The following is a 23,100-nucleotide window of genomic DNA, read 5'->3' as shown; positions in this document are numbered from 1 at the left end:
CATCTGTGAAGGTTTTTGGCAGACTATTATAATAGACCGTAGTCTCCGCGTTCTTCCTGCTTTAGCTGCCAGTATTCAGTGGAAACCTTTCATACAAACCTTTGCTCATGCTGCTCATTCCTCCTGTTAAACTCTTATTATTACCTAAAAATAAAAGTTTTCCTATTCACAAATCTCATCAATACCATCTTAAATGCCATCTTTTCCTACTCTGACCTTCTGTGGTACTTTGTAAACTCAGAACTCACCTTTTTAATACCTAGCTTTATATATTCTTAAATTTGAACTATTTTAATTTTATTTGAACTAGATGATTGCTGTCTCTTCTACTCTAAAAGTGCATTCACTTTGAACTTCTCTCCAATGGGAATAAAATCTGTAGATGAAGACTTTTTTTTTTTTTTATCTTGGGAGTATTAGCTGAGCATAGACATTCAACAAATAATTGTTGCTGTTATTTTTTAAATGAAGAAGGGCACCTGAGTGGCTTAGTTGGTTAAGCATCCAGTTTTTGGTTTCAGCTCAGGTCGTGCTCTTATGGTCGTGGGATCCAGCCCTACCTTGGGCTCTGTGCTGACAGGACAGAGCCTGCTCAGTCAGGAATTTTCTTTCTCTATCCCTCTCCCACTGTCTGTCTGTCTCTGTCAAAATAAATCAATAAATTGTTATATATATATATATATATATACATATATATGTATTTGAGGGGTGCCTAGGTGGCTCAGTTGGTTAAGTGTCTAACTTTGGCTCAGGTTATTAGTTCGAGCCCCACATTGGGGCTCTGCATGGACAGTGCTGGGCCTGCTTGGGATTCTCTCTCCTGCTGTTCTGCTCCTCCCCTACTCATGCTTTCTCTCAAAATAAATAGAAATCTGGGGCGCCTGGGTGGCTTAGTTGGTTAAGCGTCCGACTTTCGCTTAGGTCATGATCTCGCGGTTCGTGGGTTCGAGCCCCGCATCGAGCTCTGTGCTGACTGCCGGCTCAGAGCCTGGAGCCTGTTTCAGAGTCTGTCACTCCTTCTCTCTCTGACCCTCCCCTGCTCACGCTGTCTCTCTTTCTCCTAGAAATAAATAAAACATTTAAAAAATAAATAAATAAAAATCGAGTGACTATCATGTGGCAAATCCTATCTTTGATGGATCTAATACTCTACATAAGACAAAGTCCTCACTCCTATGAAGTTCATATTTGAACTTGAGTTTTAAATATAATATCAGGAAAAAATTTTTTGAAACGTTCATTTAGAATGACAGCTTCCAGTCTAGTTCATTTAATAGCAAATGTCTTTGTGGTAGGTGCTGAGTTAAGTAATTGATTGAAAGAAATTCATGAATCCTACCATTCTGGAGTTTCATAGTCAACATGGCCTTATAAGACATGTGGTGGGACTTATAATAGAGCTATGTGTAAGTTTTGGAAAGGAAGCTTTTAAATCTGACTTTGGTTAAGGCAGATCAGATCTAAGCATCAGTATTCCTTACCCTCTTAATACTTGCAGCAAGAAAAAATGCTGTAAGTAGAATTAGAAGGCTTATCTAGAAGCATCTTAAACCTTTAATTCCTAAGCTTAATGTGCTATAAAATGGTCATGCAGTTAGAAATGCAGCTTTCTCTCATGCTTTATGTGAAAACCTAAGTGGACTTAGTTTTGATACATTTCTTGATACTTTGTGTTTATCATTTAAATACTTAAACTACCTGAGTCACTTCTAGGATTTTTACAGATGATCACAATTACTATTGTAAGTGATACATTTTTATTTATAAATGGTGAATTTGATTGTTTTACTAAAGGACTTTTGAAATTTTCAATTAGTGAAAATCTTAGGTCTGGAAAAGTACAAAATGATGGCATCTTTATAGGACAGTTTGGCATGTTTAGAAATTCAGCAAAATATTGTGAAAATAAAATATTTTTGGAAGATAGAAGAGTCTGTAGTCTGAGCAGGTAAAATTCCTTAATTAGGAATATCTCTTAAGTAGATACTCTTATGAATTTGGGAGAGGGAAAGTATCTGGATAGTTTGGCTGTTAGCAAGTTATTTAGTGTACAGCATGTTAAAGATCTGAAAGAAAGACATTGCCTTATTAATGTTTATAAGAAAAATTTTTTTCAGATACAGTAAATGCCTATATTATTTTACTTATTGTTTGCTTCTATCAGTGGCACATTAATGATGTTTGATTTAAAGTGGGTTTTTTTCTTTTGGTTACTAATATGATTAAGTTTTTTAAACTCCTTAGTTGGAAAGCATTCATGTATTACTGCTATTTTTTTAAAGGTTTTATTTATTTCTAGGAGAGAGAGAGAGAGAGAGAGAGACAGCGTGAGCAGGGGAGGGTCAGAGAGAGAGGGAGTCACAGACTGAAACAGGTTCCAGGCTCTGAGCTGGCAGCACAGAGCCCGATGTGGGGCTCGAACCCATGAACTGCGAGATCATGACCTAAGCGAAAGTCGGACGCTTAACCGACTAAGCCACCCAGGCGCCCCCATGTATTACTGCTCTTGAAAGGCTGGAAGACTTAGTGAAGAGCTTCAGACTGGTCCTGATTCTACCACTATGATGACTTAACCTCACTGTGCCTAATGTTTTGGGTAGACAAAATAGGGATGATAATTGTCAAATTCTCTAGTAATCCAGAAAAGTTAGAAATCCCTCTCCTCTTAAATTATCTGGCTGTATTCATTTATGTACTCTGATGTCTGATATGTATTCAGTGCCCTTGTGCCCATCTTTTCTCTTGTAAATAGTGTTAAGTACAGTAGCTAATTGAAGGTCTTTCAGGTTGCATTCCAGTGGGGAAAAATAATAAAAAGTTACCTCTTAAAGAGTTAGCTTTCAAAGATATTGACGTTAGGTAATTACATTGGAAAATGTGCGTCTAGAGGAGAAACTGATATTGGAGAAAACATGACTTAAAATTTTTTTTCATGTTTTTTACTTATTTCTGAGAGAGAGAGACAGACAGTGTGAACAGAGGAGGGACAGAGAGAGGGAGGTACAGAATCTGAAACAGTCTCCAGGCTCTGAGCTAGCTGTCAGCATAGAGCCCAAAGCGGGGCTCAAACCCACGAACCGGGAGATCATGACCTGAGCCAAAGTCGGACGCTTAACCGACTGAGCCACCCAGGCGCCCTAGAGAAAACAAGACTTAAGTTTTAAGTCAATTAGAGGAGCTGGTAAACATCAGAGGGAAAATGTGTAGCAAGCAATAGGGAATGTGCAATTGAAGGTTAGGAGAGAAAGCAACAATGGAAAGGTGACTTGGTGAATTGAGAGGGAGGGAGTGTGGTCTAGAGATGTGGGGTGGACTGGAGGACTTCACTTTTGACCATGCCGATTTTTGGAATTTTGAGAAACAGAAAAAAGGAGACTGGAGAATTGCATGTAAAAGGAGGAAGCCAAGCAAAGGAGTTTTAAGTAAGAAGGTTTGTTGTGGATAATTTCGTTTCCTTTTTACTTAAATGATTAGATTTTCTGTTAGAATTCGTCAACACGAATTATGTAGTAAGTAAAAAGCTATAAAAAGAAAGGGTTGTTATTTCTAAGTGAGGGAGGTTAAAGCAAAATTAAGACTTTTTTTTGGTGGGAAAAGCTTTTAATATATTGGTAACATTACAGAAAACAATTTTCTGAATACAGAGTTAGTGAGTAGAATGCTAGTAAGGAGGTTGGGATAAGATTGTAGGTTAAAGGGTGATAGGGTCTGGCGAAATTTGTTTATGTGGATATGTGTAATCATTTTTCCTTTTGTAAAGTTAGACTTATTTGGGGAGTGGGGGAAGCTGCCCTTGGAGTAGAAGTTTTTCAGGCCTATTATTACCTGTTGTAATAACAGCTTTCCACCTGTGATGTTTTATGTTCATCTATCCTAGAAGTACATCCTTGATACTGCTTGAAGACCTCATCTTCCTTATCTGGTTGTGTAAAAATTTGAGGAAAAAAAAGTTCACACTTAACTAGATCTTGATGTGGTCACAATTTACCTATTCATTTTTGTCTTTTATTATTGTCTTTCATTCTCCTAATAATCTGAATATAACCCATTCTACATAATCTCCTGAATATAACCCATTCTACTTTTCTTTTTAAAAATCCTCTCCCCACCATTTTGTATGGGTTTTAAGTCCTTTTGGACCCAACTCAAAATTTTATGTCCAATTAGAATTAATACCCCACTCTATCTTACAGTGATCTTTTATCTCTGTAGCATCTGACACATTGTAAGTACCAGTAAGTAGGTTGGAGTGGAATTAAAGGAAATGGAGTTGGAGTTGTGACTGTTGAAGAATTTTGATGAAATGGATTAAGGGTGAATGTCGAATTATCTGGGTTGATGACAATGAGAAGGTATGAAGTTGTCTAGAAAGGTAATTTTGTGTTGTGGTTAGCAGCTTTTAAACTTTAGTATTAGCAGTTGTAGCTCTACTTAATGATGTGTGATGACCCATTTGTTCCTTCAGTTCTTCTAGTTTTCTGATTGCTGGAAACCAGGAACTTGAAGAGGTGCCTATAATTAGTGCCAGCATCTCTAACTCATATTGCATCTTGAGGCCCACATCAATGTTTGCCAAGCTGTTGAGAATGATACCATAATTACTCGGATTTTATTTATTTTTAAAATTTATTTGAGAGACAGACACAGAGCACACTCAAGCAGGGGAGGAGCAGAGAGAGAGAGGAGAGAGAGAGAATCCCATGCCGGCTCCACATCAACTCAGAGCCCAATTTGGGGCTCAAACTAACAAACTGAGATTGTGACCTGAGCTGAATGAAGTAAGATGCTTAACCACCTGAGCCACCCATGGACCCCAATTACTCAGATTTTAAAGGATCTTTGTGATGAAGAATGATGCTAGTGATAGTTTTACTTAAATTTGTCTTCTAAATTACTTAAAATTACTTTTAAATTACTATGAAATACAAAGATCTTTTAAATATACGATAATAAATGTAACAGTTAATGTGTGGTAGAAATTCTTTTAAATGTTATAGTTTGCTATACCCAAGAATGCCAAAAAGTTGGTAGAGATAACCTAGAGCTTAAAAGGATAGGTTTTCCTGTTTAAACAGTTAATGTGTATCTTTATTTATTTATTTACTTTTAATGATCTTATTTATTTCTGAGAGAGCAGCATGAGCAGGGGAGGGTCAGAAAGAGAGGGAGACACAGAATCTGAAGCAGGCTCCAGGCTCTGAGCTGCCAGCACAGAGCCCACTGTAGGGCTTGAACCCACGAACCGTGTTATCATGACCTGAGCCGAAATCGGACACTTAACCGACTGAGCCATCCAGGCGCCCCTGTGTATCTTTATTTGATCACTGTTTTATAATGGTACCAATCCATAGTCTTTTTTCCTTCGTTTTTAAACTTTATTGAGGTATAATTTACATGCTGTAAAGTACAACTGTTTTAAGTGAAACTCCGTGGTTTTTATTTTTAGTAGATTCAGCAAGTTGTACAACTATCACCACAGTCTAGTTTTGGAATATTTTTGTTTTCTCAATAAGCTGTCTTTCCATTTTAATCTTGTATCCCAGGTCTGGGTAATTGCTAATCTACTTTTGCTCTGAATTTTCTTGAGAATCTCATGTCTAATATTTAGTATTTATGTCCATTTGTTACCTTCTTTGGGAGAATACAGACATTAGGGATTTCAGCTGGTTGGAAATTTGTATGAGGGCAGGTATACAAATGTCCCAGGTTGAGTTTGCTTGTGCTATTTCTGTAGTCAGAAACATCCTTTTTTTCTTACCACTTGGTCTAGCTCAGTTGCCTGAAAGTAACACTTCTGGGCACCTGGATGACTCAGTCAGTTAAGTGTCCGACTTCGGATCAGGTCATGATCTCACGGTTCGTGGGTTTGAGCCCCTCGTCGGGCTCTGTGCTGACAGCTCAGAGCCTGGAGCCTGCTTCAGATTCTGTGTCTCCCTCTCTCCGACTCTTCATGCTCGCTCGCTCTCTCTCTTTCAGAAATAAATTAAAAAAAAAAAGAAAGTAACACTTCTTTTCCTCACTTGCATTTTTGAGATTTGTACTTGTGTTTTTGAAGGAAAAGTAACTTAAAAGAATAATAAAGTAAGCACTTATTTTCATAGTTCAGTTTTGCGTATTTTTATAACTTGAATTCAACCACTTAAAGTATCCAGTTCTGTTGTTTTTAGTATATTCAGTTATGCATCCATCACCACAAACTAGAACATTTTCATGACCCCTCCAAAAAAAACTCTGTGCCTGCTAGCAGTCACTCTCCCATCTCCCCTTCTGCCCTCTGCCACCTCCCAGTCCTGGAGTATTGGTGTCTTTCATACAGTGTATTTTTAAGGTTCACATATGTTGTAGCATGTATTAATACTTCATTTTTTTTTTAAACTACCAAATAATATTTTATCATTATGTATGGATAAGCCACATTTTGCTTGTCCATTCATCAGTTGGTAGACATGGGTTGTTTTCACTTTAGGGCTATTATGAATAATGCTGCTATAAATGTTCAGGTAAAGGTAGTCTTGCCCTTTTTTTTTTNGTGTGTGTGTGTGTGTGTGTGTGTGTGTGTGTGTGTGTGAGATGGGCAGAGGGAAAGAGAAAATTTTAAGCAGGTTCCATACCTTGCATAGAGCCAGATCCTATGACACTGGAATCATGACCTGAGCTGCATTCAAGAGTTGGACACTTAACTGACTGAGCCACCCAGGTGCCCCCATTTCTTTTTTAGAAAACCTGGAAACAAATATGACAACTTTAGGAGTCTTTATGTAACTTTTTTGTACTGTTAATGAAAGTGACCAGGGTCTGTTATTATAAACTGGAAAGTAGAAAATGTGTGAAGAATAGCTCCTTAATAATCCTACCACCCAAGATCAAACTATAGTAGCATTCTGGGTATATTTCATTATTTTCTGTATATGTTGCATTGGAATTTCATATAAATGTATTAAATAACCCTATAGTTTGTATCCTGTGTTTAACATGTTCAAAGCTGTTGGTTTTTAATTTTATATTTAAATGTAACATGCATACAGAATAGTCATTATAAAGGTACAATTGATTAATTTTCACAAACTGAACACACTCTGTAAAATAGTCATATTCAGAAGTAAAACATTATTAGCACCTTGGAAACCACTTTCCATGCTGTTAATTTTTACTGATTTCGTTTGAGTGCAGCCACTCAGTAGAACATATCTCTATTGAGAAATTATTACTGAATTGGGGAAATAGGCATTACTGAGGATATTGTCTTTGAGCTCTTGCTGCCAGTGTAGGCTAAGAATGCTAGTTAGGATAAATGGGAAGGCAAATACAAACCTCCAAAATATTTTAGGAGTTAGGCTATTAAATTTTTCTTTTAGTTCATAGGTGGTGAATGATGGGATATAAGGCTGGGGACCAGCTTGTAGGTGGGTAGCCTTTTGTGCCAAACAGTGGAATAGAGTACTGAGAATATTTATTTGCAGAAATTTAAAACCTATTTTTTTTGTTTGTAGGCACACAAGTCTCTGAATTTTGTTTCAACACTGCTTCAGATTACCATGTCGGAACAACTGGATTTACCTGTGAGACAGGCAGGCAAGTTACTAAATTATTTTCTTGGTTTTATGTAAATCATCTATTTAAAAGATTTATGGTAGAATAGCAGAGGTATGTTGGGATGGCCCTTCATTGAATTTCTTCCCTGAAACTTGGTTTGCCCTCTAGTGTTTACTACAAACAGCTAGTGCCTTGGTATTTGGTGGTAGAGTTAAAAGAATGTGATATTTCATTGAATTAAAAGAGAAGCTAAAAAGAGAAATTGATAGGATTTATTAAAAGATTGTGTTTATTCCGTTTCCTTGCCCAATAGATGATTCTAAGATACAAACCTCTTTATGTAGTTGTTTCTTTAGTGTTTGCCTTTATTGTTTTAATCATTTAGAAAATACAATAGTAGTTCCCCCCTTATCCATGGTGGATACATTTTAAGACCCTCCGTAATTGTCTGAAACTGTTCATAGTACCAAATGCTGTATATACTACATTTATTCTTACATATCCATACTAAATGATAAAGTTTAATTTATAAATTAGGCAAGTAAGAGATTAGCTACAGTAACTAATAAAAATTAGAACAGTTATAACAGTATACTGTAATAAGAGTTATGTGAATATGGTCACTCTCAAAATATCTTTTCCTGTACCTACCCTTGTGATGGTGTGAAAAGATAAAATGCCTATGCAGTGAGATGTGGTGCGGTAAATGATGTAAGCATTTTGACATGATGCTAGGCTACTGTTGACCTTCTGGTAATACGTCAGAAAAGATCATCTGCTTCCTGACTGTGGGTGACCACGGATAACTGGAACCACAGAAAGTGAAACTGTGCATGGGGAGGACTACTGTATTTCTAGTTCCGGTTTCAACAAGATATTGAGCAGTTTTCTCAGTACCAAATAGTCTGTGAAAATGTGGTACACTACTTCTGATTTTACCTGTTAGTCTGCAAAATAATGGAATTCACATCTTTAGTGTCCTGTTACTTAATTTATTTGCAGATACATTAATTTTGTTATAGGAAATATATAAAGTACTAATAATTTCACCATTCTAGAAAAACCAGTTTTGCTGTGATATTATTTCTTGCTGTTCTTTTTCCCTATATCAGTCTTGTTAAAATTTTTTTGCTTCATTTAATGTATAGTAATCATTTCCCTTTTCTTCACATAGTGCTTTAAAATTTGTATTTCAGTGGCTAAATAATTTACCATAACGTGCCATATGCAATGAACCATTTCTCAATTGTTAGCATTTAATTTTAGATTTGTTTCATTAACAATTGTATTCCCAGTACCTAAAATACTGCCTGATACACCAAAAATACTAAAAAAATTAAATGAATGGATATAAGTTTATTATTTTTTATAATACTGGAATGTAAGTAGCACAATAATAGAGTATTTTTTATGCCTGTAAAATATAGTGATTTCATGGGAACCTGGTCAGCAGTAAATCATTATTTTAACCGTCCTTTCTCTTTTACTAATGAAGTTATCATTTTCCCATTTGGTTATTCTTTTAAATAAGAATCTTTGCCTTTAAATCTCAGATTTTTACTAAGATGTTGAAAGTAGCATTTAGGAGGGACCTTAATATTTTGAGACTTGATTATGTGCATTAGCAAAATTAAATTGTTCCAGAAAGTTGTTTAGTATGTACAAAGCTAGAAGAAGCCAAACTGTGGAATTAGTCAAAATTTTAAAATATAGTCATTACTTTAAAAGTTACATTCTTGTAATAATTGAATGATCCTGAGGCACCTGGGTGGCTCAGTCACTTAAGAATCTGACTCTTGATTTCGGCTCAGGTCATGATGTCACACACGGTTCTTGAGTTTGAGTCCCATGTTGGGCTATGTGTTGACAGTACAGAGCCTGCTTGGGATTCTCTCTCTCTGCCCCTTCTCCATATACACGCTCTCCTTCTCTCTCAAAATAAATACATAAACTTTAAAAAATAGTAATTAAATGCTACTCTTTAGTATAGGGCATATGGTGGTGGCAACTGCTAGATGATAGACATACTATGCAGAGGACATAAGGGTGTATTAAGTGTTAATTTTAATCTTTGTTCTCTTTTGGAGCAGAGGAATCAAAATTCTGAAAATAGTAGTAGTCTAAAATATGTTACATATACTGAGTCAGAGTTTTTTTGTTTTTTTGGTTTTTTTTTTTTTTTAAATTTTTTTGAGAGGGAGAGGGAGTGGGAAGGGACAGAGAGAGAGGGAGAGAGAATCTCAAGCAGACTCCACGCTCAGCATGGAGCCCTACCTGGGGCTCAATCTCATGACCTTGAGATCATGACTTGAGCTGAAATCAAAAGTTAGACGCTTAACTGACTTAGCTACCCAGGCTCCCTGAGTCAGTGTTCTTTATTGTAGATGTAGTTTGTCTTAAAACTTTGTTGAAGGGCGTTTTAATGTATTGTCTTAATCTCTTTTTGCCATACTCTAAGGTGGGGTATTATTTTAGTTACTAAGATAAACAAAGTAGAATATAAAAATCATAGATGTATCAGTTATCCTTGTTCAAGTAGGTATAAAACTTCAGGTAAGAGTTTATTACTAATCAGAGAATAGTTGATGTTTTGTAGAATTTAGTAATTGATTAATTTTGAGTACTTTCCCTTTCCTATACATCTTATACATTTGTGATTGAGGGTTCTCTCCTGGGAAGGGGAAGACTGGATAAAAAGCATTGTTAGCAATCTAGTTCATTTCATGTTAACTAGTAATGTTCAAGATAGCAGTATGATTAGTAACAGAAAATAGTAATCTGTAATTTTTAAACATAGCAGATTTTCCCATAAAATAAAATGAATTTGAAGTAGTATGGTTGTGATATATTAATGAAATGCTTAAATTTATAGACTAGAGGTTTTTATACTGTAATTTTTCTATGATAAAAATAACAGCCTTTGTGTGTCTTAGTTTGGGCTGATGTAACAGAATATCATAGACTGCATGAGAGAAGTTTTCCTCACAATTCTAGAAGCTGAGGAATCTAAGATCAAGAAGCCAGGAGATTTGGTGTCTGATGAGAACCCACTTTCTGGTTCTTAGAACTTCATATGGTGGAAGGGGAAGAACCTCTAGGGTTTCTGTTTTAAAGGCATTATTCACCTACAAAAGGCCTCAGCCCTAATGCTGTCACATAGTGGGTTAGGATTTCAACATGAACTTGAGGGGGGGGCCACAAACATTCAGTATCTAGTAGTGTTACTAATTGTAGAAGCTATATTGGTATGTGTATGTGGTTTTATCTTTAGAGGCTTCATTTAGAAAATTAATATGGTGAAATTAAGCTAAATAGCTTTCCTACAGAAAACAGGATAAAAAGTATTAGGAATAAATGTGATATAAAAAGTCTTTAACAGTTTTGTTTGTATAGTGTGTTTATTTGCAGAGTTGTCTAAGGCTATAGGTCAAAACAGTAGCTAAGAATTAAGCTTATATTTTGATTATCAACTTTTAAGATAATAGAATGCAGTATTTTGTTTTTAAAAAGGATAGCTTTACTAACAGTGGTTGCTCTGAAAGAAATAAATTGAGGTGTGGACACTTATAAGGGGTATTCATAGTGCTTTCACAGTAAATACTCTTTTGTCAAATTGATCTACGTTTTAGGTGTTATCTATTTGAAAAATATGATAACACAGTATTGGCCTGATCGGGAAACAGCACCAGGAGATATATCTCCTTATACTATTCCAGAAGAAGATCGACATTGTATTCGAGAAAATATTGTAGAAGCTATTATCCACTCTCCTGAGCTCATCAGGTATATGTTTATTTTTAAAACTTACCCATTGTTGCAGGTATATAATTTGTGGAGCTTGGGAGGGGGTCTTTTCAGAACATAAAAACCTGTCCTTTTTTTTTAACTTTATTTTAGAAAAAGAGAGAAAGTGCAAGCAGTGAAGAGGGGCAGAGGGGGAGAGAGAGAATCTCAAGCCCCTGCTCTGGGGCTTGATCTAATGTAACTGTGAGATCATGACCTAAGCTAGAATCAGGAGTCAGATGCTTAACTGACTTAGCTACACAGGCACCCCTAAAGACCTGTCATTTTTATAGCAGTAGACTTAACAAATACTGTTACAGGCAAATTTCTTTGTATTTTCTTACTGCAATTTCTACAGTTCTAGAAACCTAAAGCTTTTAAACTTCCTGTAAAACTTGTGAAACATAGTGATCAGGTGAACAGGGGTAAAAAAAAAACTTTAGAATGCTATCATATACTTTATATTTTATTGTCTTGGTCTTGTTCTTTTTTGTTTTTGTTTTTTTAAGTTTATTTTGAGAGAGAGAGACAGAGAGAGACATGCAAGTGGGGGAGGGGCAGAGAGAGATGGGGAGAGAAAATCCCAAGCAGGCTCCATGCTGCCAACGCAGAGCCCAATGCAGAGCTCAAACTCATGAAACCGCAAGATCATGACTCAAGCTGAAACCAAGAGCCAGATACTTAACCGACTGAGCCACCCAAGTGCCCCATATTTTATAGTCTTGATATATATTTTTTTGATGAAGGAAAGAGATACTGGGCAGAGGCAGGGGAAGGGCAGAGAGAGGAGACACAGAATCTGAAGCAGATTCCAGGCTATGAGCTGTCAGCACAGAGTCTGGCAGGGCTCGAACCCAAGAGCTGTGAAATCATGACCTGAGCTGAAGTCAGATGCTTAACCGACTGAGCCACCCAGGTGCCCCTATAGTCTTGATATTTAAAAGCTCTTATTTTTATATGATTTTGCAGAATTTTTAATGAGAATAGCTATGTCTAAATGAAACTTGTCACTTTATGATAGGATGGTAGAGGTGAAAAATAAAATCACCCACATTAAAAATTTTTTTTTTTAATTTTTTTTTATTTTTGAGAGAGAAAGAGAGAATAAGCAAGCGGGGAGGAGCAGAGAGAGGGAGCCACAGAATCCAAAGCAGGTTCCAGGCTCTGAGGTGTTAGCACAGAGCCCGGTGTGGGGCTTGAACCCACAAAGCATGAGATCATAACCTGGGCTGAAGTCAGACAGTTAACCAACTGAGCCACCCAGGGGCCCCAAAATCACTTACACTTGTAACATTTGTTGGGTTTCTTTTAAATCAATAGGAACAGGTGGATTTTGCCCAGTGACTTATTTTTGTCTAAACAGCCATTTTCTTTGAGCAGAATTTATCTAGGTAGCATTTCTTCCTCTTTATTGTTTATTTTTGACTTTCAGGGTACAGCTTACTACATGCATTCACCATATCATCAAACACGATTATCCAAGCCGCTGGACTGCCATTGTGGACAAAATTGGCTTTTATCTTCAGTCTGATAACAGTGCTTGTTGGCTAGGAATTCTTCTTTGCCTTTATCAGCTTGTGAAAAATTATGAGTAAGTGTCTCTCAATTTCTACAGACATTTGAGAAGTAGGGAAAGCTTGGAAATTTTAAGGTAGTCTGTTTGAACATCCTAAATTACGTTTGGTATATAAAACTTAGTGAATTATATGTTGATTTTAATTCAGTAGTTTCTTTTTGAAATAGCATTCATATTTTAATTCTACAATTGCTTCTGTTCATTCAACTAAGAAACTCCTTACACCCTTTTTTCTTATTATCTGTTTCGCTATTCAAAAACTGAGTTATCTTTAATTTCTCAATATGGGCTCATCAATTTGTGCTGATTAAAGGCCTAAACTAAACGTAAGCTTTTTTAAAATGTGAAGGGTAGCAGAGTACTTTGAGCATTAGAGCTCTTTATTTAACTTCTGGTTTTCTGTGAATTTTTTATCTTAATTTGGAGTCTTGATAAGATCCTTTAAGAAGGATGTGTTGAAATTTCATATGATCATTTTTAACCATTGTATTTTGAGAGATCCTGTTTCAGTGTTTGCATATTTGAACAAATTATAGTTCATATAAGTAATTAGTAAGATATTAGGGCAAGGGATCATTTTAGATCTGGGTTTAGGGATAAGAAAAAATGTATAACCTTGGAAGTTGAGGCATAGCCCAAAAGTGGTAAGCCAAATGTTGAATGGATTATCTCCAAATGTGTAGTGAAAGTAATGAAATTTATAGGCACTTAAAAGTTTTGATTTTAGAAAATTATGAGGAAGTCATGAGGAACACTTAACACCATGATGGTGGCTTTATTTCCAGTCCTAACAGCTACACAGATACCATTGTGAGCCCTCTAATTCTGGGGCTTGTAGTTAGCCTCCAATACCCTTTCTGGGTCCCAGTTCAAAGTAGCTGATGAACTGCTGCTTTTCTTCTGAGCAGGAGAGAAATACCATTTACAGCATTGGTACTGGTGTTTTCTTGTGTTCCCACCAGCTACCCATCTTCCTGCTAAGGAATGTTCCAGCTGTTGCTCCAACCTCTGTCAAAGTGCCAGTTGTTGTAGTTCTGGTAAGTGAGTGACTAAAATGAGAGAGAATAACAATAATCTGTTATTGTCATTGAGGAGGTTCAAATCTCTCCTGTCCTATAATCTTAGCAGGAGAGAGTGTGACAGGGATTTTTAATGGGAGACATAGGAGGCTGCTACACTATTGGAATTCCATCCCATTCGTTTTCCGCCAGTGTTGATTGTGGAGCAAAAGGTGTTCACAAGGGATCTGTGTGGACTGAAGCAGTTCTAAGAAAATTCATGGAGAAATTGGATATTGTGGTGGTCTGTAGGAGCATAGATGGCTCAGGAAATGATTGTCAGTTGAAGGAGCATTGAAGGAGCATTTGGAAAGGAAGGCATGTCACACCATATGGAGTAGTATGAACAAAGAAAGAAGGGTACAGAGGTGGAAATGAGATACTGTCTTTAGTCGGTAGTGAGGAGACCGCTAAATGATATGGATAATTTCTGTTGAGAGGTGGGGGCTAATTTTGGTCTAGTAATTGGGACCATGTTAAAGAGTTTTGAATGCCATGATGGAGAACTTGGGTGTGACTCTTTTAGATACTGATATACCATTGAATTTTTTTGTTGTTTGTTTTTGTTTTTTAAAAGAAAAGTGATGGACTAGTACTTAGGTTTTCTGGTGAGCATGGCTCATTGGCACATTATAGCTTGTGGTAGTCTGGTTTTATTGGTGTCAAAATTTCATGCTTTCAGGAACTTTCAGGTCTTATGGGATAGTAATTTGTTTCCTACCATAATTATTTTTACATACCAACTAGCTTAGATTGGCAACTAGTACCATCTAACTTGTAGCCCCCTCCTTGATACAGAGAAGGAGGTAGGAAAGAAGAATGTATAATATGAAATGGGTACTCAAACACTCTTAATGTGGGTGGTCATTTGGGTTAGATAAATAGAGAGAAGCACATAACATAGTTCTACCTTTATTGTTAAAAGGAAATATTTTCTATAATTACTGTATGTATACTCAGATTGGAGAGTGCAAATGGCTTCCTTTCATAAATTCTTTTTTTTACTCAACTGTACAGATAATGTTTTAAAATGTATGCTACGTGTAATTTCTTAGCACATGGAAACAGTACTTAAAATAATGTCAGTTAATTGTTTAATAGTCTTCGACTGTTATTAGGGAGAACATTTGTCCTGGTGTTTTTTTATTATGGACAGTTTACTTTGGTTCTAATTTCATCCAGTAGGGAAGAAGGAATCTGACCTTTTTACTTTTACCTTTTAAAAATGTGCTCAGATATTCAATTCTTAAATACAATTTCTTCCTTCAGGAAGGCTACCAGTAGATAAAACTGGAGTCTGGTAGGGAACATCAGTTTAAAGTAATATAATTTGAAAAGATAAATTGTGTGTTTTAGAATAATAACTAGTCTGTATTTTGCAGAGCTTTTACCTATTCCTTAATAATAAGCTGGGGTGTCTTTCCTATATTTCTAATCCATTAAGTTACTTAAAATTTTTTTCACTGAAGCATATTTGACAACTTTTTCTAATTGAAGTATAATTTAATTTTTTAAGAAATAGGCCAACGACCTTTTTAAATAATACTGTTAAAATGTTAAGAAATCTATATGTGGAAGTTTCTCACTTAGAACAGCAATTCTTTTTTTTTTTTTAATTAAGTTTTATTCATTTCTGAGAGAGAGAGAGACAGTGTGAGCAGGGGAGGGTTAGAGAGAGAGGGAGACACAGAATCTGAAGCAGGCTCCAGACTCTGAGCTAACTGTTAGCACAGAGCCCGATGTGGGGCTCAAACCCACGAACCGTGAGATCATGACCTGAGCCAAAGTCGGACGCTTAACCGACTGAGCCACCCAGGCACCCCAGATCAGCAATTCATTACATACATCCTTAACCAAATATGATCCTGAATTCAAGATTTTATGGATTTTAGAAAGGTAACAAGGCTTACATAATTAAGGTATGTTAAACACTTCCTTTGAAATTGAACCATCACTCAGTATTTTTTTCAAGCACACATTATTATATCTGCTACAAAATATGTGAATATCCACTCTGATGGGATAAGTGAAGGTCATAAATAGCCTGTTAAGTCAGGTTTTGTTGCCAGATAAGTTACAAAAGATCTTCCTGTTTAGAGTACTTATAAATTTTTTTTTTTAATGTTTTATTTATTTCTAGGAGAGAGAGAGAGACAGCGTGAGCAGGGGAGGGTCAGAGAGAGAGGGAGTCACAGACTCCGAAACAGGCTCCAGGCTCTGAGTCGGCAGTCAGCACAGAGCCCGATGCGGGGCTCGAACCCACGAACCGCGAGATCATGCCCTAAGCGAAAGTCGGACGCTTAACCAACTAAGCTACCCAGGCGCCCCTAGAGTACTTTTAGAAGTAGAATATTTTCTGCTTTATAGATGCCATTTCTGTCTTAATGCTCTTGGTATGTAAATAACAAGGATGATAGTATATAATTGATTTTATACCAATCAGCTGCTAATATTTAAAAGTCAAGTCATTGTAGCTCCTCAGTTGTATTAGTATTCACAAATAGAGACTGTGTAGTGACATGGTTAAGAGGGCCGATCTTGATCTTGACTGCTGAGGCTCATACCTTGATGACTATGCAGGGAAGGATACTTCTCTATGCCCTAGTTTTCTCAAACTATGGAAGTAAGGATACTAATGGAGCCTGGAAGATTATTGGCTTCATAATGAATGCTCAGAAAATTTTAAACATTTTATTATTATTTCAGGTTTTTCTTAGGTTGCTGTTGCTTCATAGTTGGTTTTTCTTTTTCTTTCTAGGACTCTAAAGTTGCTTAGGAAGTATTTGCTTATATATTTGTGTGAACAAATAAGCAGTTTAATTTTGTAACTTATACATATAAATCAAATTGTGAAATAAATTCTTACAGAATTAGTTTGTATTCCTACCCAAAGGTACAAGAAACCAGAGGAACGGAGCCCATTGGTAGCAGCAATGCAGCATTTTCTGCCAGTTCTAAAGGACCGTTTTATCCAGCTTCTTTCTGATCAGTCTGATCAGTCTGTCCTAATCCAGAAACAGATTTTCAAGATCTTCTATGCTCTTGTTCAGGTAATTTTTATAAAGCAGTTTTTATATGTAAAATGTCTATCTTTGCTACATTAAAAGATAAAGAATTTCCATATCTTAATAATTTCATCTGAAAATGTAGATTAAATGGATCATTTGCTAGTCAAATATAAATTGCCAAAATTGTAAGTATGTTAAAAGTCTAACCAACCACACTTCCCTAAATACACAATTTCAGTAAATCTGAAATTATAACTGGTCAATCTTAAACTCCCTTAAACCGTCTAACACTGTTTACAAAATCAGTAAAAATTTTTTATGCCTTTCACCTTAAGCATTCACAAGTCTGAAAATAAATTACTGAAATTACAGTTTATATCTAGCATGAACTTGATATGCCAAATGTACCTAGATTGTCCAAGTAATTGCAAAACCTATTCCTAAGCTTAACACAAAAATGTTAATACTGTTGACTTGACTGACACACAATAACGGGCTTCATCATTTTTACGTATTCTAAATCTTTCTGTGATAAAAGATATCCACAAAGAAAGCACTTGTATGTATATTCTCAGTGGGTTGTAATTATTTATATGAAACAGTTTTTGATCAAGATTCAAAGTCTGGTTCTTTTTGTGCCATGTAGCCATAGAAGGATTCATCTTATCTACTACGACCTTTGGGTCAATTCATGCCCTTACTTAACTTTTAAAATATCACTTAAATAGACCTGTGATTTTTACTTCCACAAAGATCGTAACTGACTGACTCTATTGTTTGGTTGGATTTTGCATTCATTTGCTAACTCTGTAGAGACAATGTATTATCTCCCAGTCTTAAGCAAAGGGCATTTTAAAGTGATTTGGATAGGGGCGCCTGGGTGGCTTAGTCGGTTAAGCGTCCGACTTTCGACTTTCGCTTACGTCATGATCTCGCGGTTCGTGGGTTGGGGCCCTGCGTCGGGCTCTGTGCTGACTGCCAGCTCAGAGCCTGGAGCCTGTTTCAGTCTGTGACTTCCTCTCTCTCTGACCCTCCCTCCCCTGCTCACGCTGTCTCTCTCTATCTCTCCTAGAAATAAATAAAAACATTTAAAAAAATAAATAAATAAAAAATAAAGTGATTTGGATATATCCCATCTATACTGTTTTCGTTTGTTTTTTAATTGGTAAAATTATAACTTTTTTAGATTAAGTTATTTTTATGAATTATTCTAGGGCATAGGGCAGAATATTTACCTCCCCAACTAATCTTTTGACACTAGCATACCCTGGTATGCTCACTTGTGAAAATAGATATCCTAAAATTCTAAATAGGATATTGATTTTATGAGCCCATTAAAGAGAGAATTTATCCAAGAAACACAGAATGGATCAACAGATCAGTTTTTGTGATTTAACTCCTATTACACAGGGAAAAAAGACTAGTAACCATCTTTTAAGAATACCAGATAAAGCATTTGATCAAATTTAATAAGCATTTCTCCTTAAAAAAAAAAAAGAAAAACAACTCTTAGGAGTCCTGGAATAGAGATTTTCTTCACTTGATAAAAGACATTCATTAGAAATCCACAATGTCACTCCTGTGGTAAAAATAAGATATATGCCCAGTAATTTCGTTGACAAAGATGCCCACTGTCATTGCCACAATTCTCCATTGTAGATAACTGTCTAAATCAGCTAAATAAGAAATTTGCTTGTGTACTAAAAACAGTGAATTAAATGAAATACTTTTTTGTAGGTTTTGTGAAGAATTAAAGGAAGTGAGATTTTTCTTTTGTAAGGATTTTAAAATAATTGATTCTTGATTTTCATTCAGTATACATTACCACTGGAGCTGATAAATCAACAGAACCTGACAGAATGGATAGAAATTTTAAAGACTGTTGTGAACAGAGATGTACCTAATGTAAGTAAGTCTCTTTGTGTTCTTACTTAAATATTTAATTTTATCTTTTGAAAATTTTAACTGATCTTTCCTGTAAATTTTTAAAGAGTTTATATAATGCATAATACAAATTATTCTAGATAAAGAGACCATTTTATTTGTTTACATATATGCATATACTAAGTAAAAAATTGTAAAGGGTTATTTCGTATATTTAGGTACTTACATATAGATCAAGAGTTGTATGCTCTTCTGATTACATCATCTCACAGTGTTAGAAAAATTTTTTTTTTTTTTTAATGTTTTATTTCTGAGAGAGAGAGAGAGCGAGCGTGAGCAGGGGAGGGTCAGAGAGAGAGGGAGACACAGAATCTGAAACAGGCTCCAGGCTCTAAGGTGGCTGTCAGCACAGAGCCGGACATGGGGCTTGAACCCACGAACCGCAAGAGCATGACCTGAGCCGAAGTCAGATGCTTAACTGACTGAACCACCCAGGTGCCCCCAAAATTCTTATGATAAAAATTTTAAAGATCTACTCTTTTAGCAACCTTCAAGTATACAGCACAGTATTGTTGACTATAGTCACTATGCTGAACATTACATATCCAGAACTTTTTTGTCTTGTAACTGAAAGTTTATGCCTTTTGACTACCTTCCTTAAATTTACTGTAGTAATAGTTTCACAGTATATGCATATATCAAATCATTGTGTTACACATGTTAAATTAACACAGTGATTATATATTTTTTTAAGACACTCATAGTTTGATTTTATCCTAATAATTTTTCAGACACTCATGAATTGGGAAGAATTTGATTAGCAAGTTAATAAAACTTTATAGTTAGTTACATTGTTTTTTAAAATAACAGCTTTGTAGAGAGATAGCCATATTCCATAAGATATACCTTTTCAAAGTGTATGATTCAGTGGTTTTTAGTACATAAAGAATTGTCCAGCTGTGTGTTTTTTAATTTAATCACAATTTTTAAAATAGCATTTTTTATAATCTAGTTTTCTAGAGAGGTAGGAGAATCATAAGTCCCAAATATATAATGTGTTTTAAGTGCTTTTACATACTTTAAGTTATTTAATCCTCAAAAAAAACCCTCTGAATTCATTTTTTTTTGAAGTGTTTTTTTTTTTTTTTTTATTTCTAGGAGAGAGAGAGAGACAGCGTGAGCAGGGGAGGGTCAGAGAGAGAGGGAGTCACAGACTGAAACAGGCTCCAGGCTCTGAGCTGGCAGTCAGCACAGAGCCTGACGCGGGGCTCGAACCCACGAACCGCGAGATCATGCCCTAAGCGAAAGTCGGATGCTTAACCGACTAAGCCACCCAGGCGCCCCTGAATTCATTTTAAATAGAGACCTAGACGGGTTATGTAATTTCTCCAAAATAATTTTATTAGTGGCATAAGTGAGACCAATCTCCTGTGTTTATTGCTTAAATTTTTATCTTTAAAAAAAAAAAACAGTGTAGAAGAAATAAATAGGACATTTCTCCTACTCTGCAAGAAACTAGTTTGGTGTATATTTTTCTGTACACTTTTAACAGATACAAAATATAATTTTGTTTAATTTATTTTGAGAGAGAGGGAGAGAGAATCCCAAGCAGGCCTCATGCTGTCAGTTGCACAGCCCGATGCAGGGCTCAATCTCAATGAACCATAATATCTAATAATCTGAGCCGAAATCAAGAGTTAGATGCTTAACTCCACGAGCAACCCAGGTGCCCCCGTAATTTTTCTTTTTTTTTAAATAGTTGTTGTCAAGTTGGTTTACATATAATACCCAGTGCTCATCCCAACAAGTGCTCTCCCCCATGCCCGTCACTCCCTTCCCCTCTCCCCCGCCCCCATCAGCCCTCAGTTTGTTCTCGGCATTCAAGAATCTCTCATGGTTTTATTTTTCAGAGAGCATGAGAGAAGGGGGGCGAGAGAGAGAGAGAGAGAGAGAGAGAGAGAGAGAGAATGAATCTTCAGCAGGCTCCATGTGTAGCCTGAGTGTGGCATTTGTTCCCCCAACCCTGGTATCATGACCTAAGCTGAAATCAAGAGTCAGTTGTTCAACCCACTAAACCACCCAGGAGCCCCACAAAATATAATTTAAAAATTTTCATTTATATACCCTACTTTTTGGGTATAATTTATAAATATGCGCATACTATAAATAAATAGTCCAATGAGTTATCTGTTATGTGTATCTATGTAATCACCTAAAATATTTGCTGGTAGTTAGTTTTAGTCATTCCTACCATTACCATTCTAGCACCATAGATTAGTTTTGCCTGTACTAGAACTTAATAAAAGTAATTTTTTGCATTTATCTTGTTTTGCATAATGTATTTGTGGGATATATTTGTGTTGTGTGGCAGTAGTTTGTTTCTTATGTATTCATGTTGTATTGTAGGTTGTTCTTTTTTATTGCCAAGTAGTATTTTGTTGTGTGGGTATACTATTATGTATCCATTCACAAGTTGATGGATATCTGAGTAGTTTTAAGATTTTAGTAGGACAAATGAAACTGCTATGAATGTTCTTACAGAAATCTTTTTATAGTCACAAATTTTCATTTTTCTTGAGTAAATGCAGTCTCTAAGACTACCTACGATCTCTAGACTCTTTACATCTGAATAACCATGAGTAACACTGTTTTTACTTTAGAAACATTTCATGTTACCTTTTAGAGAACTTTACCCAAATTTGACTTAAGAAAACTGAAAATTGAAGGATGCCAGTGGCTCAGTCAGTTAAGTGTCAGACCCTTGATTTCAGTTCAGGTCATGGTATATGGTTTGTGAGATAGAGCCCCAACCTGGGCCTGTTCTGACATTGTGGAGCCTGCTTGGGATTCTTTTTCTCTCTCCATCGCTCTCTCTGCCCCTCTTCCATTCTCTCAAAATAAATAAACAAAAAAAAGAGACTTATTTTTTAAAAATATATGTTTATATTTTTTAAATAAATATCTCTTCAAAGGAAACACTTCAAGTTGAAGAAGACGATAGACCTGAGTTACCATGGTGGAAATGTAAGAAGTGGGCTTTACATATCTTAGCAAGGCTTTTTGAAAGGTAAGCTTCTCTCTGTATATGATGATTTAAGTTTATTTTTTCAAGCTCTTGATTTTATAAGTGTTGATATATAGAGCACTATAAAGAAACAGTGTGGGGGCACCTGGGTGGCTCAGTCAGTTTAGCATCTGACTCTTCTTTTCAGCTCAAGTCATGATCTCACAGTTTGTGGGATCAAGCCCTGCTTTGGGCTCCATGCTGACAGCAAGGAGCCTGCTTGGGATTTTCTCTACCTTCTTTCTCTCCCCTGCCTGCGCACATGCGCGCATGCTCTCTCCCCCCTGCTGTTTCTCTCTCTCTCAAACATTAAAAAAAAAAAAAAAGAAAGAAACAATGAGTGTTTTAATAATGTTCTTTTAGATATGGAAGCCCTGGCAATGTTTCCAAGGAGTATAATGAATTTGCTGAAGTATTTCTGAAGGCATTTGCTGTTGGTGTCCAGCAGGTAAGTCTAAGAATTTTTCTAAGTTGAAACATGGCATTATTAGGTTAATTTCTGTCTTGCTCTTTGTAGTTTATTGGTATCCAAAGCTGAGTGAACTCTGTAGCAGTTCTCATTTTTGGTCCTAGGTGTTCATTATTCTCTTTAACTTTTTGAGCACCTCAATAAACTTCTATTTATGTGAGTTATATCTAGTGGTATTTGTCATATTAGAAGTTAAATTTTTAAGAGCATTAATTCATTTAAAAATAATAACAAACTTCTTACATATTTATAACACAGAATACATGTGATTTTTTTTTTTTTAAGTAACTGTTTCCCCAAATGAAAAGTTTTTAGCAAAGGGAAATGGCATTATTAAACAGTTTTACTAATATGTCTGCCTTAAGAAAAGACAGATACATACTCATCTACCTATGTAATCAGTCTGTTTTGTATTGGTGGACATAAATAACAGTGTGGCATGTGCTCAGAGATAAGTTGGAAAAGGAAAGGCCTTTTTTTTTTTAACTTTATTTATTTGTTTTTGAGGGAGAGTGCAAGCAGGGGAGAGAGAGAATGAATCCCAAGCAGGCTCAGCACTGTCAGTGCAGAGCCTGATGCAGGGCTTGAACTCACAAACCATGAGATCATGACCTGAACTGAAATCAGACTCAGACGCTTAACCAACTGAGCCGCCCAGGTGCCCTGGAAAGAATGTCTTAATAGACTTTTCATATCGTTGTGGAAATTCTTTGATACCACATCAA

General features: G+C 35.9%; 1 protein-coding gene across 1 annotated transcript in view; it reads left to right on the top strand.

Moving 5' to 3' along the window:
- Positions 1–23,100, top strand: part of IPO7 (importin 7) — a 51,209-nt gene that overhangs the window by 5,028 nt on the left and 23,081 nt on the right. The window contains exons 2-8 of the mRNA XM_077769137.1: positions 7,491–7,572; positions 11,163–11,316; positions 12,749–12,907; positions 16,844–17,000; positions 18,774–18,863; positions 21,815–21,909; positions 22,270–22,354. Coding sequence (XP_077625263.1) covers positions 7,491–7,572; positions 11,163–11,316; positions 12,749–12,907; positions 16,844–17,000; positions 18,774–18,863; positions 21,815–21,909; positions 22,270–22,354 — 822 coding nt within the window. The remainder of the gene's footprint in view (positions 1–7,490; positions 7,573–11,162; positions 11,317–12,748; positions 12,908–16,843; positions 17,001–18,773; positions 18,864–21,814; positions 21,910–22,269; positions 22,355–23,100) is intronic.

This window comes from Crocuta crocuta, unplaced genomic scaffold (assembly GCF_008692635.1).
Source record: "Crocuta crocuta isolate KB4526 unplaced genomic scaffold, BGI_CrCroc_1.0 scaffold255, whole genome shotgun sequence".
NCBI classification, from domain to species: Eukaryota; Metazoa; Chordata; class Mammalia; order Carnivora; family Hyaenidae; genus Crocuta; species Crocuta crocuta.
This window is presented reverse-complemented; position numbering and strand designations above follow the sequence as displayed.